Source organism: Podarcis filfolensis (genome assembly GCF_964270895.1).
Source record: "Podarcis filfolensis genome assembly, chromosome: 5".
NCBI lineage: Eukaryota > Metazoa > Chordata > Lepidosauria > Squamata > Lacertidae > Podarcis > Podarcis filfolensis.
Genome location: NC_139608.1, coordinates 27,190,714 through 27,207,266, shown reverse-complemented (window position 1 = coordinate 27,207,266; position 16,553 = coordinate 27,190,714). Strand labels below are relative to the sequence as shown.

Sequence of the window (16,553 nt, the reverse complement as noted above, 5' to 3'; positions counted from 1 at the left end):
GCAGGTTGGAAAAAAAATAACATGTATGTTGTGCCCAGGGGAGAACATTCCACAACCAGGACGCCATCGCTGAAAAGCCCTGTTCTCATGTTGCCACCTTCTGCAGCTCCCCTTGGGGGAGTCACACAACAAAGGGCCTTGAATGATGAATGCAAGTTCTGGGTAGGTTCATGTGAGGAGAAGTGATTCCTCAGGTGTGATCTTTTACCTTTACAGATATCGATAACAGTGGATATGTCAGTGATTACGAACTTCAGGATCTTTTCAAAGAAGCAAGCCTTCCCTTGCCTGGCTATAAAGTCCGGGAAATTGTAGAAAAAATTATAGCAGTGGCTGATAATAACAAGGATGGCAAAATCAACTTCGAAGAATTTGTATCTGTAAGTGAACCACTTTCTCGGGCTTTGTTGTTTACCCATAGTAAACTAGTTTAGTACTGTTGGTTATAAATGAAGCATGAGGCCATTACTAAACTGTGCTTTTAGAAGCATATTGGGTTACATACTGCAGCTTTGCTTTACACAACACACCTTTATGTACTGTATCAGCACACCAGGAATGTGAGCAGTAAAAGAATGGATTTGCCTGCCACATTAGTTGAGGAATGGCTATAGGATTCCTGATTCCATAACGTTCACTGGTATTCATCAATGATGTTGGGTTTGGAAGAAAGAGCTTGTGACCAGACGCACTCAGAATAACAATTTAAAGGTTTATAGTTTTGACAATAAATGGAAGATCCTTCTTTATCAAATGTATCGGCTAAAATAGACCTTTTTTTCAGTGAAAGCCCATGCCACAATAAATGTGTTGATCCTCAACCTGGTGAAAGAATATTTTACTGCTTTTGCTACAGCAAACTGAGCAATCCTATACAAGAAGCACTGCTGGCAGGGTGTGTGTGTGTGTGTGTGTGTGTGTGTGTGTGTGTGTGTGAAGGAGAGAGAGAGAGGATGCAATAGCTGCCATATCTTACATGCACTTAGCTCAGAAGATAAAGAAGAGATCTATTGATGGTTATTAGCCATGATTGCTATGCTCTGCCTCCACAGTTAGAAGCAGGAACTGGAAAGCAGTTACTGGAAACCAGAGTGCTTTTGCCCATGCTGCCCCGATCTTCCCCATAACTCTATTTCATCCATTTGTTTGGCACACTTTAACCAGCACATCAGAAGTACTGGTAGGGTGTGTATTGGTCTGTTACGTTGGTGGCATATATGGCGTGCAAAGGGAATAGAGGGGCTTCCACCATCTACAGCCCCTCAGGCGGCATATTTCTAGTATTGGATTACTCCTTAAGGCTGCAGGTTTGTACAGTGGTACCTCGGGTTAAGTACTTAATTCGTTCCGGAGGTCCGTACTTAACCTGAAACTCTTCTTAACCTGAAGCACCACTTTAGCTAATGGGGCCTCCTGCTGCCACCACGCCGCTGGAGCACAATTTCTGTTCTCATCATGAAGCAAAGTTCTTAATCTGAAGCACTATTTCTGGCACTACAGCAGAGTCTGTAACCTAAAGCGTATGTAACCTGAAGCGTATGTAACCTGAGGTACCATTGTACACACTTACATAGAAATAAGCTGTATTGAGGCCTGTGGAACTTAACTCTGAGTAGACATGAATAAGAGTATCACTTGTGTTGCTGCTCTTTTTTTATTAATAAACTACCTGGTTGGTTCTGGATGCTAGCCATTTAACAGATGTGTTATAAGAGCCCAGGACTAACACAGAAACATTTATCAACCAGGTAATATTTTCAGACTTCATAAAAGCGGTGCACAGCATTTTTGTTTTTACAAGGTGACAGCTAACCTGTGCTGTTTTTTTTTTAATAGTATTTAAAAGCACTTTGAAAGTAGTGCATTTTAAAGATTAATGATGCAGGAGTGATGTAGCCTATTAAAAGATGGAACTTTTCAAAGTGTCTCATCGGAAGATAGGGAGGGCTTGCATAATTGAACGGGATGATGGGTGAATATACCATATAGACTGCAATTAGCAATCTCCAGTAATGTCTGAAAGGAAAAAGAGCTTAATGGTTACATAGTTGATTGGCTATTATGCAGCTTCAGCTTCTATTATGCAGCTTTAGCTGATAACGATAATGTAAAATTATCCTAAACATATTTGCATCATTTAAAAAAAAATAATCAAAGTGCTATTTTAGCATAATCTGAAATCACAGTATCTTTGCATGCACTTTTGAGTGAGAGAGAAGAAATCGGTGTTATATTTTGCACTAGTGATATATTTCCTTATTCTATAGAGTCCCTTCCAGGAAGATGTACACTTGCCCACTTCTTTCTATTTCACCCTGCTTAGTTATTTCCTCCCTCTCCTTTCTCTTAATTTCTTCCCTTTTCCTACATTGCTGATTTGACATTACAGCTTTATTGAAACATACTGTGGTTGGGTTAAGTGGTTATTTGGACTGGTTGAAAAAGGATTGGAAGGTGGAAGGAGTGTGAGAGAAATTAAGTTCTGTTTGCATTTAAATATGAACTTGCCTAATTAGAAATTTCCAGAGCAATATGCAACTTTATACTCAGTTATCCTTCAAAATTCATAATTCTCTGAATTTTTCAATGCAGTCCCCTAGCCTCTGTACATAGGTAAGCGCTTTCCTCGGGTAGCTCTTGTGCATCATATTTTCTGTTGTTGAGTCTGGCATGTAGAAACTGTTCCTCTCTGTTTTGTTCCAGGTTATTCAGGAACTGAAAAGTAAAGATATTAGCAAATCCTTCCGGAAATCCATAAACAAGAAAAAGGGAATTACTGCAATTGGAGGAACATCACCAATTTCTAGCGAGGGGACCCAACACTCTTATTCAGGTAAATAACCTGTCATTTGTTCAAATAAAAAAATCCTGTAGAAGTAAAGGTAGCATTTATATTGAATAGTAGAAAATGGCTGAAGCGCTGATATTTCAAGGCTGACCTGCTGGATTTTCTCAATAATTCTTACTGCGCTCTCTGGAGAATCTGATATGTATGCCAGAGCAAATATTAAAACAAAAATTAAATCACTATATGCTAAAGTTCACTTTCCAGAGTAACATTATAGTTTTATAATTTAAAAGTATTCTCTGGATACACGTATTCCTTGGTGCATAAGGCTATTCGGACCATGATAAATTCTACATCAGGGATAGGCAACAAGATGTCCTTTAGATGTTGTTGGGTTCAAGCTGTCATCAGCACCAGCCAAAATGGCCAGCATTCTGTGGTCATTTGACGCTGAATGCATCAATTGAGGTTTTTAAGCTATTTTTTAAATGAAATTTGTTAAAATCTACACTTCCAGCATGGGCCATAAGACGCCCTGATTTTCCTGGACATTTAAGCATTTTCCACCTGCATGCTCCTTACGAGGGCCGAATACTGGCTATGGCTGGGAAATTCTGGACGTATGGCAACCCTGTGATAGACTGGAGAAGCTGTATATGAGAAATATTACAACTTCCTAACCACTCGTTCAGAAGTGGGACAATCTGCCCAAGAATTGTGCTATAGAATCTCTTTCCTCAAGTCTTGGACTGGATGGACCATTGAGTCCCTTTCAGTTTCAGTTTGTGATTATGTTTTGTAATTGTCCTGGTTTTTAGATTAAGATTTTTCTCTTTCTTTTTCCAGAGGAGGAAAAGGTTGCTTTTGTTAACTGGATAAACAAGGCTCTTCACGATGACCCAGACTGTAAGCACCTTCTCCCTATGGATCCAACAGATGATAGCCTTTTTAAGTCACTTGCTGATGGCATCCTCCTTTGGTATGTTTAGCATTACGTTGGGTTTAAAAAAAAAAAGATCACAAAAAACCAAGCTGACTGGTGAGTTTTCATGTTGAAACGCATGAAGCATGATCCAGTTAAGCATGATGAGAACTCGCTGATTTTCAGTGAGACAGCTAAGTGCATTCTTATTTCTCTCGATGAAATGAATAGGAATTAAAGCCTGTGTTGCCTTCATTTTGAAGCTTCTGCACTGCCCCACATACTCCTTAATAGAATATAAAAGGTGGGAGCTGCAGCAAAATGTTACAGGCTAAAAAGAATGCCCCTGTTTAGGGTTGCAATCACCTGTTTCCTCCAGGCAGGGCACCTAATGCTTCCCTTTCTCCCAATTTCTCACTCCCTCCCTGTCCCCCAGACAACAGACAGTGCATTCCGTGGTCCTTATTGGACTGTGTTTTGTTTTTGTTTTGCTTCCTCGTGCTTTCTTCCTTCTTATTATTCCTTTTTGTATTTCTACAAGCCTCGGGGTTCCCCTGAACATGCTATTATACCCTTCTTGTTTCTTAGAAGGCTTGTTTTTTTGTTATATAGCTGTTGGCACTCACTGCATGAGTGGTGGTTTCATAAACACAAGAAGAGGCAATTATAAATAATTGCTGTTAGCTGGTATCAGTCTCTTTTGTATCTACATATAAATGACAGTGGCCTTGTTCGTATGTAGCAGTAAGTCATGACCAAGAAAGAAAGAAACCATGAAGTGGTTGACTTAGGGCTAATTGTATTGTAACTTATAGACTTCTGTAGGTAAGCAGTGTATAGCTTTTTCAAATAAATAAGCTTGCATTCATGGTTTATTTCTCTCCTATCATGAACAGTGAGTCAGCCATGCATTTTGTTCACATAATGTTTACAAAAACATAATATGCAAACACTCCGTGGTGATGTGTTCCATAGTGTCTGCTGGTCTCAGATTTTCCATTGAGACAATCAGGTAGATTGCATTTATCCAGCAAAAAAGCTCAAATTGCAAGCTGATGTTTCATGCATTGGTTTCTTAGTACTGTTTTGTGTTTTTTGCTTTTTGCTGGTGCTTTCAGTTTTGTTAACCTACATTTTTCAATGCTGGAGTGAATGTATTTTTAATGACTTGATTGTTGCTTTTTATTTGTAAGCGACACACACCCACACACACCCCGGTATATTATATATAATATATATATATATGTGTGTGTGTGTGTGTGTGTGTGTGTGTCTATGCACACACACACACACCCCAGTATATTATATATATATATATATATATATATATATATATATATATATATATTAAAAATAAGTTGGAGGAGCATCAAACATGCAGTTCCCCAACCTGAAGTCTGAATTGGCATGGGCTACATGTCATTTCTGCACAATTTAAGTGGCTTTGAGGTTGCTTCAAGTGTGTGAAGGAGAAACACCCACAGCCTGATATTTCACCCCATCTGTAGCTTGCCTTGTTCTATACTAAAATGTGATTGCTGTTATGTGGCAGCCTTTCTGTCCTAGGTTTCAAAGAAGTCAGGTGAAAGTATTGTAGTTATCAGAGTATGTTAGTCATTAATTGATTCTACAGTCAATGAGCATTAAACATAAAAGCGCGATGTAAACTCTAAGTGAATAACTTTCTGCTTTCTGTACGCTGTGAAAGTGCCATAAGAATCCCGAGGATGTTGCCAGACACTGAGTCGCGTAATCTTCATTATATACAATCCATTGTGCAGTTGCCCAAACTCTACAGAGAGTCATATATGGCTTCACTGCTAATATTCCATTTTCCTACTTCCTTGTAGTCCTACAGTTTCCAGTAGTAGATTTTATGCTATTGATGTTATGCTATAGATGGAGAAATAATCAGCCAGTTTGGTATGCCAAAATCCCTTTTAATTGTTGAAGTAGCTGAAGGCTAAAATTGTCCTTTACATGCGACTGATAATAATTTTTCAGAAAGTTGTAATTAAATATTTCCCTTTTCTTCCCCAGCAAAATGATTAACTTATCCCAACCAGATACAATTGATGAAAGAGCTATTAATAAGAAGAAGCTTACTCCATTCACTATATCTGTGAGTACAGCACAACCCTAACCTAAGTATTTCAAATCTACCTCAGAAGGACTGCTTGAAAGTACTTTGCAAAATAAAAAATGAGAACAGTGCATTATTGTGGTACAGTGGAACCTCGGTTATTGAACATAATCCATTCTGGAAGACGGTTTGACTTCCGAAATATTTAACAGCTGAGGCGTGGCTTCCCATTGGTTGCAAGAGCTTCTTGCACTCAGCGGAAGCCACGTCACACGTTCAAGTTCCGAAAAACATTAAAAAACGGAACTGAAATGTTCAACAACTGAGGCTTTTGGGAACTGAGGTTCCACTGTAGTTTAAATTTCCAGTTCTTTTATTTTCATCTGTTGTTGTAGTCCTATAACTACCACTTCCCGAAAATAAAGATATGTGAACCTCTGATTATAGATAGCTTCTGGGAATATTTCTACATTTTTTGTTGTTGCAAAGCCATTGTGAATTTGTGCCCCGTGGTATGACCCTGTATTGCTCCAATAAGCAGTTTTGTTACATGGATACTACATTTACAGAACAAAGCATGTCTAATTTTTATATTGCTATAGAAATAATTTGGAAACCCTAGAGTACATGTTCTCTGGGGTCTTCTGATCATAGCTGTCAAGTGTCCCTTATTTGAAGGGACAGTCCCTTATTCCAGCGCCATGTCCCACTGCTGTCCCTTATTGATGGATGTCCCTTAAATGTCCCTTAAATGATGTCCCTTAAATTTCAAAGGAAGCAGCTCCTCTCCCTCCCTCCCTGCCGGCCAGGGAGGAGGGAGGCTCCAACTGTATTGCTTGGCTGTGTTGCTCACCCAATAAGAAGTCTAAGAACGACTGGGGGGGGGGTGGAGCTGGCATGCCTTGTGTGTGGCTGGTTAATGCAAGCTGAGGGGGTTTTTGAATGCTGGACACCATTTTGTTGCACGTGCTGCTGCAAACTTTGCAGTGCAAAGCCAGGCTAGGGAGCCATCTTAAGTTGAGGCTGCGTAGGCCTTGTGGTGCATGTGATTCAGATTCTAATAATAATAATAATAATAATAATAATAATAATAATAATAATAATAATAAATTTTATTTATATCCCGCCCTCCCCAGCTGAAGCCGGGCTCAGGGCGGCTAACAACAATCAAACAATCAAACAATCAAATAAACCAACATTCTAAAAATATTTCATTATAAAAATTAATTAAAATCAAGTTGATGGCAACCATTAAGCAAAACTCTGTGCAGGTTGCCAGAGGAGGGAGTCAGGCTGCGCCCTGACCAAAGGCCTGGTGGAACAACTCTGTCTTGCAGGCCCTGCGGAAAGATGTCAGGTCCCGCAGGGCCCTAGTCTCTTGTGACAGAGCGTTCCACCAGATTGGAGCCGCAGCCGAGAAGGCCCTGGCTCTAGTTGAGGCCAGCCTAACCTCTCTGAGGCCTGGGACCTTCAGGATGTTTTTATTTGCAGACCGTAGGTTTCTTTGTGGGGCATACCAGGAGAGGCGGTCCCGTAGGTACGAGGGTCCTAGGCCGTATAGGGCTTTAAAGGCCTTCTATTCAGTTGAACCTCTGGTTACAAAGTTGGTTGGACAGTGTTCTCGAAGCTACCCAGCATGAGTTTGACCAGACTGCAGGAGGACAGGAAGACTGGAGTGCCTGGAACAGGTGAGGCTGCAGGTCCCTTATTTTGGCTGCTGGTCCCTTATTTTCAAGGCTGCTGGTCCCTTATTTTCAAATCTGTAAGTTGACAGCTATGCTTCTGACAATGGCTCTTTTAATGACTAACAAGGTAAAAGTAGCAATAACAGATAGTGCCTATGCTCCATCTGGTTTAGTGACCAGGATAGGCATTTCAGAAGATAATACTGGAATAGTTATTCAGAGACCATGGATCTCCATCATTTAAGTTAGCTTAATGACTTTCTGAAAAACTCATACAAATCTTTGCTAGAAGCCCCATCAGGGTCAGTGCAAAGTAGCACTAAGTCACGTTCCCATCAGCACAAGGATTTCTGCTTGGACAATTGGAACTTCCCTGGGCAGCCCCTAAATCTGATCTAGGGGTTCCCTCAATCCTCCAGAGCAGATTTGAGGTGTGTGCAAGCAGAATTACTTGCATGGATGGGACATGTTACTTTGATACCACCCATCCTTTGTTTTTCCTCATTACCATTTTATTATACTTGTATGTTTTTGCATTTGTAGTTGTTGTCAATGTCAAAATGCATTTTTATTTTTCCTTTTAGGAAAACCTAGATCTTGCACTAAATTCTGCATCAGCTATTGGCTGTACAGTAGTCAATATTGGATCACAAGATCTAAAAGACGGGAAGCCACATTTGGTATTAGGACTGTTATGGCAAATCATTAAAGTTGGGCTTTTTGCTGATATAGAAATCTCCAGAAATGAAGGTAATAATATATAAAGTCTGAAATACATGATAAAGCATGCATTTTTGTCTGATTTGTGTCTAAAGTTTGAGAAATATATGTGAAATCTTAAATGATTTTAAAAAGTAAAAAAGTAAACCAGCTTTCCTGAAAACTTTTTGCAGCTCTTATTGGTTTGCTAAGTGATGGGGAAGAATTAGAACAATTAATGAAACTGTCTCCAGAAGAACTCCTGCTACGTTGGGTTAACTACCACCTGGATAATGCTGGATGGAAGAGAATAAGCAACTTTAGTCAAGACATTAAGGTATAGCTTGATCTCTCAAATAAAAGCAAAACACTTTTGAATCAGAACCTTTCAACTGGAACTAGCCAAGACTATAAAAGAAATATTTTTATAGCTGCATTTTAATCAAAATTAGAGAGATACTGTTTAGGCCTATCACAGCATTGCCATTCACCCTTGTTATTCTCTGCTTTCTGCAAGAGTTTCAAGTAGCTATCTGTTGAATTTATTATTATTATTATTTATTATTATTTATACCCCGCCCATCTGGCTTGGTTTCCCCAGTCACTCTGGGCGGCTCCCAACAGAAAAGAATACTAGTTTTTTGCTTCTCCTGTTCCTTTCTGGTGCAGGAAGAACTAAATTAATCTTATTTTCTTGTTGAGTTTATATGAGAGCTAAAACATACTATTGCAGCTGATGTCAATATGACTCTCCTTTTCTCAGTATCTGCCCGTCAGAGTGCATCAAGGACTTTTGTTCAGGTTTTTCAATTGTTTGTTTCAGGACTCAAGAGCCTACTACCATTTGCTGAATCAAATCGCACCAAAAGGAAGCAACAATGGAGAAGCGGCTATTGTTATTGATCTTTCAGGCCTCAATGTAAGTTTTGTGTGTGTGTGTGTGTGTGTGTTTGCAGAATGTCATTGTACCAAGCAGGTGCAAACCATTTTGAATTACAAGCACAGATCAACAGAGTGCACAGAACTCGTAGAGCATCTGTAATGGATCTTGTGTATAGCTGGCTAAGGTCTGGACTTTTGGAACTTTAAGTTGATATTGCTTTTAAAATGAGCCATCTACTAAATTGACCTGAGCCATAACTCTGTTGACAGCATTTTGTAATTGTTCAGGTGATTTTATTAAAAAATCAGAAGCTTCCAAAAGAGAAAAGCTTAGGTTTTTATATGCTTCCAGTGTTTCCAGTAAGGTGTAATTTCACACTTTTCTTTCTGAACCTTGCACTGCGCTTTGATTCAGACCTGCCCAACAAGTAGTCAGCCCACCAGGTTGAATGTAGTGCAGCAGTCATGTATTGTTGTGTACCAAGATATTGACAAACCTACTGGTTTTGCTAAGTGGCCAGCATTGTAAAAATGGGCAGCTGCTAAGCTTCTGGCAGGTTTCAATACATTGTTTGTGGGCTACATTTAAGCCTGGCAGATTCACTAGGTCAACATTTGCCAACCCTTTTTACATTCTAGCTTTTTTGGACTGGCTCCAGCCAGCGTGGCAGTAATGACTGGGATTGATGGAAGTTGTAGTCCGAAACATCTGGGCGGTGTACCTGGTTGGCTTAGGCTGTAATTAGCTGTTAGCCAAGCTTTTTCTGTGCAGTAAAATGTCCTGAAAACAAAAAATGGTTCTCAAATAAAATAAGTTTCTAAACAATTTTCTGGTCTGCAACTCGATCTAGAATTGTGCAATCTTATATTAATATGTAGATATTTTGTATAAAATGTCAAAATTAGTATTTTTTGAAGTGTGAGGTTTACTTTTTATATTGTTTTTCAAGGAAAAAAATGACCTGAGGAGGGCTGAATATATGCTTCAACAGGCAGACAAACTGGGCTGCAAACAGTTTGTGACTCCTGCTGATGTGGTTGCAGGCAATCCTAAACTTAACATGGCCTTCGTTGCAAATCTCTTTAATACGTACCCTGCCCTGCAGAAGCCCGAAAGCTCTTCTTATGATGTCAATTTACTGGAAGGTGAGCTAATGTAACAAACACTGATAGTGACATTAGAGAATGATGAATAATGCTCAGTTATTTCATACTGAGATGTTCAGAATTTCCTTGATATTTTCTCTTCCAAAATGTTTTCACGGAAAATTCAACCCACCTGTTAACTCCTATTGAATTATCTACTCCAGTAATAGGGCAGCTGTATAAATGCAGTCCATAGGTAAAATGCATAAAAATGGGTATAAGATGATCTGTGGTGCAACAGATGACACTATTGAATAGCCTTTTCAACAGTGGCCAGTGTGATGCCTTTGGAAAGCATGCATGCAGGGCCACAACATACTCCAGCTGTTACTCAACCAGGAGCTTTTATTCAGAGGCCTCTAAACCTGAATGTCCCATTCGTTTATAATGCAAGTAGCATGGGATAGATATGTCCTCTGTAAATTTATCTAGTCCTGTTTCAAAGCCATCCTAAGGCCCTACCCAGATGATAAGCCATCCATGCTATTAGCGATTGTGTGAATGGCTGTTTTTCCGTTGAAGACAAGAGAGCCTTGCTGTGGGTGGGAAGCAGCCTTTAATCCCCTTTGCGCCTTGCTGTGTTCTCAGCTAGATTTCTCTCTCTCTCTCTCATTCACTTGCACTCAGACTCACACTCCCAGCTTGTAGCAGGTGAGGGGGCAAAACCTGAAGCCCAATACCCTCAATGCCAGGTTTCCATCTGGATTGAGTCCCGCACCTGGAGTTTCCTTTTAAAAAGACATTCATCCACACAATTGCTAATCATGTTAATAGCATCTTGCGTAGTCTGGCCTTGAGCCAGGCACCACCACCACCTCTTCTGGCAGCAAATTCCATAAGTTAATTGTGCATTGCGTGAAGTGATTTCTTTCTTTTTTTCTTCTTTTGTCCTGAAGCTCTTGCCTGCCCTTTATCCTTTAATAAACCGACTGTGGCTGATCATTCGGCATTGTGCTCTGGCCAACTTTTGAGAAAAACATGGCACAACTGCCCCGTACTAATTGAACTGTTACTGGTTTCCTTCTCTCTCTCTCTCTCTCCCTCCCCCTCCCCCTCCTGCCCTGCATGACAGGAATACGGAGCTCAGATGCTAAAAGTGAGGGCCCAAATAGATACGGTATTAAATGTGTCTTTGCATTTAATTGTGGACTAATGCTAAGGACTGGGGAGATCACAACAGGTACGGAGAGGAGGTTTTGCACTATCCTCTTCCGTTGTAGTCCTAATAAATATTGCTTTTTAGTTGGTGGTGACGACTGCATTGGGAGGAAATATTTCCTTACTTCAAAACCAGGTTATTAAGCCACTTTTTGAAACTGATTTAACAGTTCTGAAGCTGATAATCAGAGTATCCTGGTTTGGACAAAATGAGAAAGTGTAGTTAATAGTAGACTTCCTGGGTGGTTTGCCGGATTGTGCAATGAAAGGAGCAAAGAGGCTCCTTCCTATCTCAGTTTATTATGATCATCCAAATGTGGTCATTATCTACTCCTTCTAAGTAATACAGTAGTTATCCTTCTACAGATTATGCCCTCTACACAAATGTAGTTTATCTAAAGCAAAACATCATTTTTTCTAGCTTTAGGGCCAAATTAAAGTTGATACTCAGAGAACCATAATTGTTCCTACTTTTTTGCTTCTTGTTTATGTTCAAAGCAGTTGTCAGGGTGGGACTGGTCCAGGGGAGAAGCAGCACTGTGAAGGGGGTGTGTGTCCAATTCTTATCCCCCCTTTTGGGGTCTAAATTGCTGCCCTGAAGCTATTTGAACAACGGGGGGGAAACATGTTTGGTGCCTGTAGGTTCTCCCCAACATGGCAAATAGCAGCTTCAAGAACAATTTAGAACAGTGTGGTATGTAAATATAATCCACTGCTACATATTTCTTTATGAATTCTGGTGGAAGGATGTTCCTGCATATGCTCAGTAAGAGAGTTGAAGCAAGGAGCAGCCAACATTGTCAACAGTTAGCCTATAGCACCACATGCAGTTTGGATGATGGCTGGCTGTCTCCTCTCTAATAAAGCCCCAAACACTTAAGAACTTTAACCTCTGAGTTTCAGTTTCTTCACTGGGGAAAATTGAGCCCACAAGTGATGTGCTTTTTAAAGAACAGGCTAGAAAGGTATCACCTTCTGATTTTGAAGATTTGTGACAACGCTTGTGCGACTGGGTGTGATTAAGGAAGCCTGCAGCTCATATGCCTCACCAGTGCTGCTGCAGCATAATAAATGGACTCATTAAAATGGTGGTGGACTGTAGAGAACTCAACAGTATGGCTTGAGAAGACACTTACCCACTGCTTCAGATGGAAGAAACATTTGCTTTGTGGGCAAAAGTGCTTTTCCATGTTGGACCTCAAAGGCAGATACTATCAGATCCCAGTTGGGCAAAGTGATAGCTTTCACCATACCATTTGGAACTGGCAGTTGACAAACGCTCCTGCTACCATCCAGAGAGTTATGCCAAGTGTCATGCATGGCATGCATTTCACTGAAACCGTAGCATTCTTGGATGATTTGATGATTTTTTTTCAGCCACTTGTGAGTAAAATGTGAAAGTTCTGAAATGTTGACTGAAGTTAGTACTTTCAATCAGTAAACGGTTTCAAACGTTTATAAAATATTTGGGACATGTTACTTCTAAGAATGGATTCCACCCAGATAAAAAGAAAACACATGATATCACAGCATGGCCAGTACAAATTATTGAAGAATTGCACAGATTATTGTTGTTGTTGTTGTTGTTGTTGTTGTTGATATTATTATTTTACTGGATACTGCCAGGGGTTTGTAGACCAATATTCCATTTTTGCAAGACCTTTCTATTGCTTTCTTGCTGGAGATGGAAAGGGGAAGAAATGAAATGGAGGACAAATACTTGAAGATAGATGGAATGGAAATTTTCAAGATGCTTTAGAAACTTTAAAACTGAGTCTCACTTTTGCACCAGTTCTTGGGTTTGCTGATGGAAAACTTCCATATACTCTTCATTCTGATGCATGACACACTGAACTAGGAGCTGCCCTCTGACAGATACAGACCAGAAAACCTCAACTCATTGTTTATGCTAGTAGAAGACTGGCTTCTACTGAATGCAGCTATCCAGTTCATAAATTAGAATTTCTTGCCTTAATGTGGGCTATTTGTGATCAATTTCTTTGTTTTTTAAATGTGGTGCAGAATTTAGAGTGATGACAAATAATAGCCTCATGACATATGTGAAGACTTCAAAACCGGATGCAGGTCGGTGGCTGCTTTGTCACTGTACAACTTCTATATTGCCTATAAATCAGAAATGGCATATATGAGCCAAGAAAGCTACACTAAGGGCCACTAAATGACAAGGAAAATGTAAAACAATAGTGTGTTGCTAGGCAGAGCCCAATAAAGTATTTTAACTGAGAAGACTGTCTGGAATAATGAAATTCGTAAAGCAATAATGCAAACTCATGAAGTGCTGATAGGCTCTCAGACAGATAATTCTAATGGAGAAGCAGTAACATCTAGAAAAACATGGTTAGTAAAACAAGATGACGGTATAGCACCATCAATTGAGAATCCATATACTTGGCCTGAAAAACTTGATCCCTCCAATTCTAGACCTATAAATTGGAGGAGCTACAGGGAAGTGACAAATATATTGCCTATGTGTTTCATTTCCTGGAAACTGGGTGTAAAACTACTTTAGAAGAAGAAAAAGGAGAAGAGTATGAGACAAGACTGCATCTACATGAGTAGCCAATTTTTTTTGTTTCTCCAGGAGCCTTACACAGGAAAGTACAGTTGAGGAGAGAGAGAATTTAACAGCTGGTAGTTCCTTACACTCATCATGCTAGAGCACCAGAGGGAATTCATGATTAAATAGGCCACAACGGATCTGAAAGAACTGTAGAACTGGCTTGGGACCATTTTTACTAGCCTGGGGTCACTAGAGTATAGAGGAGAAATGTCAGACCTGTGAGCATTCTAGTAAAAGAAAGGCCAACGAAGAAAAAACAGCGTAGCTGGTACAAATCCAGACTTTTTCTCTGCTAGGCTTCATTCAAATAGACAACTTAACTTTGGAGCCAGATTTTGCAGGAATAAGGAATGTATTAGTGGCAAAATGATCAGTTAATGCCCCAAACAGCTGCTAACGCATTGTAGAACATCTTCATCAGTCGCTATGGGTTTCCTAGAAGAAGCCATAGTGATTAAGGTGCTCCTTTTGCATCAGAGTTGGGTCAAATCTCAGGAGTAAAGTCACAACTTCCAATTACCCAAGTGGACATCCAGTGAAAAGGTGCAGTCATACCTGAATGAACATGTTGGGAACACTAGAGGACCTGAAAAAATGTTAAGCGGAGACCATCTTTATTGCCTATTGATTTGTGTTTTGGAGTTAAAGAAAAAGGACAAGGTGTGGTGATGGATCAACAGTACGTAAAAGATTTAAGTTGAAGACTGTGATACACTTAATATCTTGCTGCCAGACAAGCTGCAAAAAATTAATTGACTAATAACCACTTTGGCATCCCATATGTCATTTCTGGAAGCTGGTGACCCTTAGTCTTAGGTGAAAATAAAAGTTTGCTGATCAGCGGGAACCAGTGGTGCATATAATAGTGGAACAATAAGAGGGAGACCTACCTGTTTACAGACTACAAGCAGAAACTGTAGAAATGTTGTGGCTTCATTACTGGTTATAAATCTGCAGCCAGTATGCACACGGAGTCAAGTCCAGTTAGCAGTAGAACCAGCTGATGAAGCAGCGATTCAAACAGAGGATGAGGAAGAACCACAGACTGAACAAGCAAAATTTCCGACACTCCATTCATTGGAATTCTCTGGCCTCCCTAGCAGGAGCAACCAGCATTATGGGCAGTTAGGTTATATTATCTCAGTGCAGCTAGGATTCCTGGCTACCTCCTCTCTACAAAGCCTTAAATCTTAAGAGCAGATTAGTAGTGAGGTCTTCTTTAAAAATTTAAGATGAGTTGTGAAGTTCTCCAAAACTATAAGTACCTTGCCTGCTTATATTCTTTTTCTGTTACAAAGGGCCTGTGAGTTGTTTTCCACATTGGGCTATGGCACTTGCAGCCATTTAAAGAAGACTGTTGGAGTTGAGACAAGTGAACAGCAACTATTTCCCCTCTCTTGTCACTAAAACCAAGCGACTGGTACTGATAATGACCAGGTGGAAAGGTTCTGTGGTAATGGCCTGAAAAACGACACTTGGGAGGACGGTGCTCGGTTTTATAGCTTTGCTTTATTTATGTACATTATATATTTTAACAGAGAATATTGTTATTGTTTGATGTTCAAATATTATAATCTTGTCTCTGTATGAGTCCTTTGTTGTGAGTCCCTCAAGAGACCCCGAATAGCAAAATTGTTAAAACACCCTTTTCCCCAATATGATTCAAGCTTCCCTGTCTGCTTTGAACTAAAAGAAGAAGAAAGTGTTTGTGTAAGATCTGATCACTGTTCTTCCAGCATTTCATCCAGTTTTATCCTCATTGCCTGCATTTTGTAGTGGGTTTTTGTGTGTGACAAATATTACTATATGAATGGTGAGCACATCCATTTCTTTATAGTTATTTCTGAGGTGAGCTTTCATAATTTGACCATTTATAATTTTCCCATTTTTCTTCATGAAATGCAGATTTGACTCCTCCTAATGTAGGTACTGTATTTAGTATTTTTCTTTAGCCTGTAAATGTATTTATCTTGAGATGATTGATTTCGTTCCCTTCCTGCTATGACTGCTTTCCCCCCCTAATTATCCTCCTGCACTGGTCATATAACCTATTTTTCTTTTTAATATGCCGTTATAATGGAAAGAAAAATATTAATTCATTCATATATAAATGCAAGGTTGAAGGCTGTTTTCATACATAACAGGGTTGTTTTAGGAGTCTCACAAATAAGGACTGAAGTAGAGTCAAGACTTTAGACACACAAATAGGGACAGTTTCATCCTCTGGAACAATACAGTGTCTCTTCTTTCTCTCAGCTGGCTCGAATTCTAATTTCATGAATACTCTTTTAGAAATACAGTAAAATGATACAGATTTGAGTTCCTCTGGTCCAGAGCTATACTCTGGGTATGTCTTTATGTCCTGTGTAAATGCCATCGTCTTCCAAGGCATTAGGATTCTACTGCAACTTCTCTCTGTTGTTAAACACACACACACACACACACACACACACACACACACACACACTCAGTCTTCTTCCACCAGGCATTTAATGATATAGAAGTGTGACGTTACTGGTATTTGCATTGAGAGGGAGCAGTTGCAGCAGTGCTATATTTTATATTGTTTTATTATTTTAGAGATTGCTTTATCTTGTTTGTAACCCACC

At 39.7% G+C, this 16,553-nt stretch overlaps 1 protein-coding gene across 2 annotated transcripts in view; it reads left to right on the top strand.

Annotated features, from left to right (window-relative positions):
- PLS1 (plastin 1) overlaps nucleotides 1-16,553 on the top strand; it is a 55,175-nt gene that overhangs the window by 25,164 nt on the left and 13,458 nt on the right. For both annotated transcript variants that reach the window (XR_014548077.1, XM_083613805.1), the window contains exons 3-10: nucleotides 217-380; nucleotides 2,704-2,833; nucleotides 3,635-3,767; nucleotides 5,751-5,832; nucleotides 8,063-8,228; nucleotides 8,372-8,514; nucleotides 9,001-9,096; nucleotides 10,010-10,205. Coding sequence is in view for 1 of the 2 variants with exons in the window: in XM_083613805.1 (XP_083469931.1) it covers nucleotides 217-380; nucleotides 2,704-2,833; nucleotides 3,635-3,767; nucleotides 5,751-5,832; nucleotides 8,063-8,228; nucleotides 8,372-8,514; nucleotides 9,001-9,096; nucleotides 10,010-10,205 (1,110 nt within the window). In the remaining variant the exon portion in view is untranslated. The remainder of the gene's footprint in view (nucleotides 1-216; nucleotides 381-2,703; nucleotides 2,834-3,634; nucleotides 3,768-5,750; nucleotides 5,833-8,062; nucleotides 8,229-8,371; nucleotides 8,515-9,000; nucleotides 9,097-10,009; nucleotides 10,206-16,553) is intronic.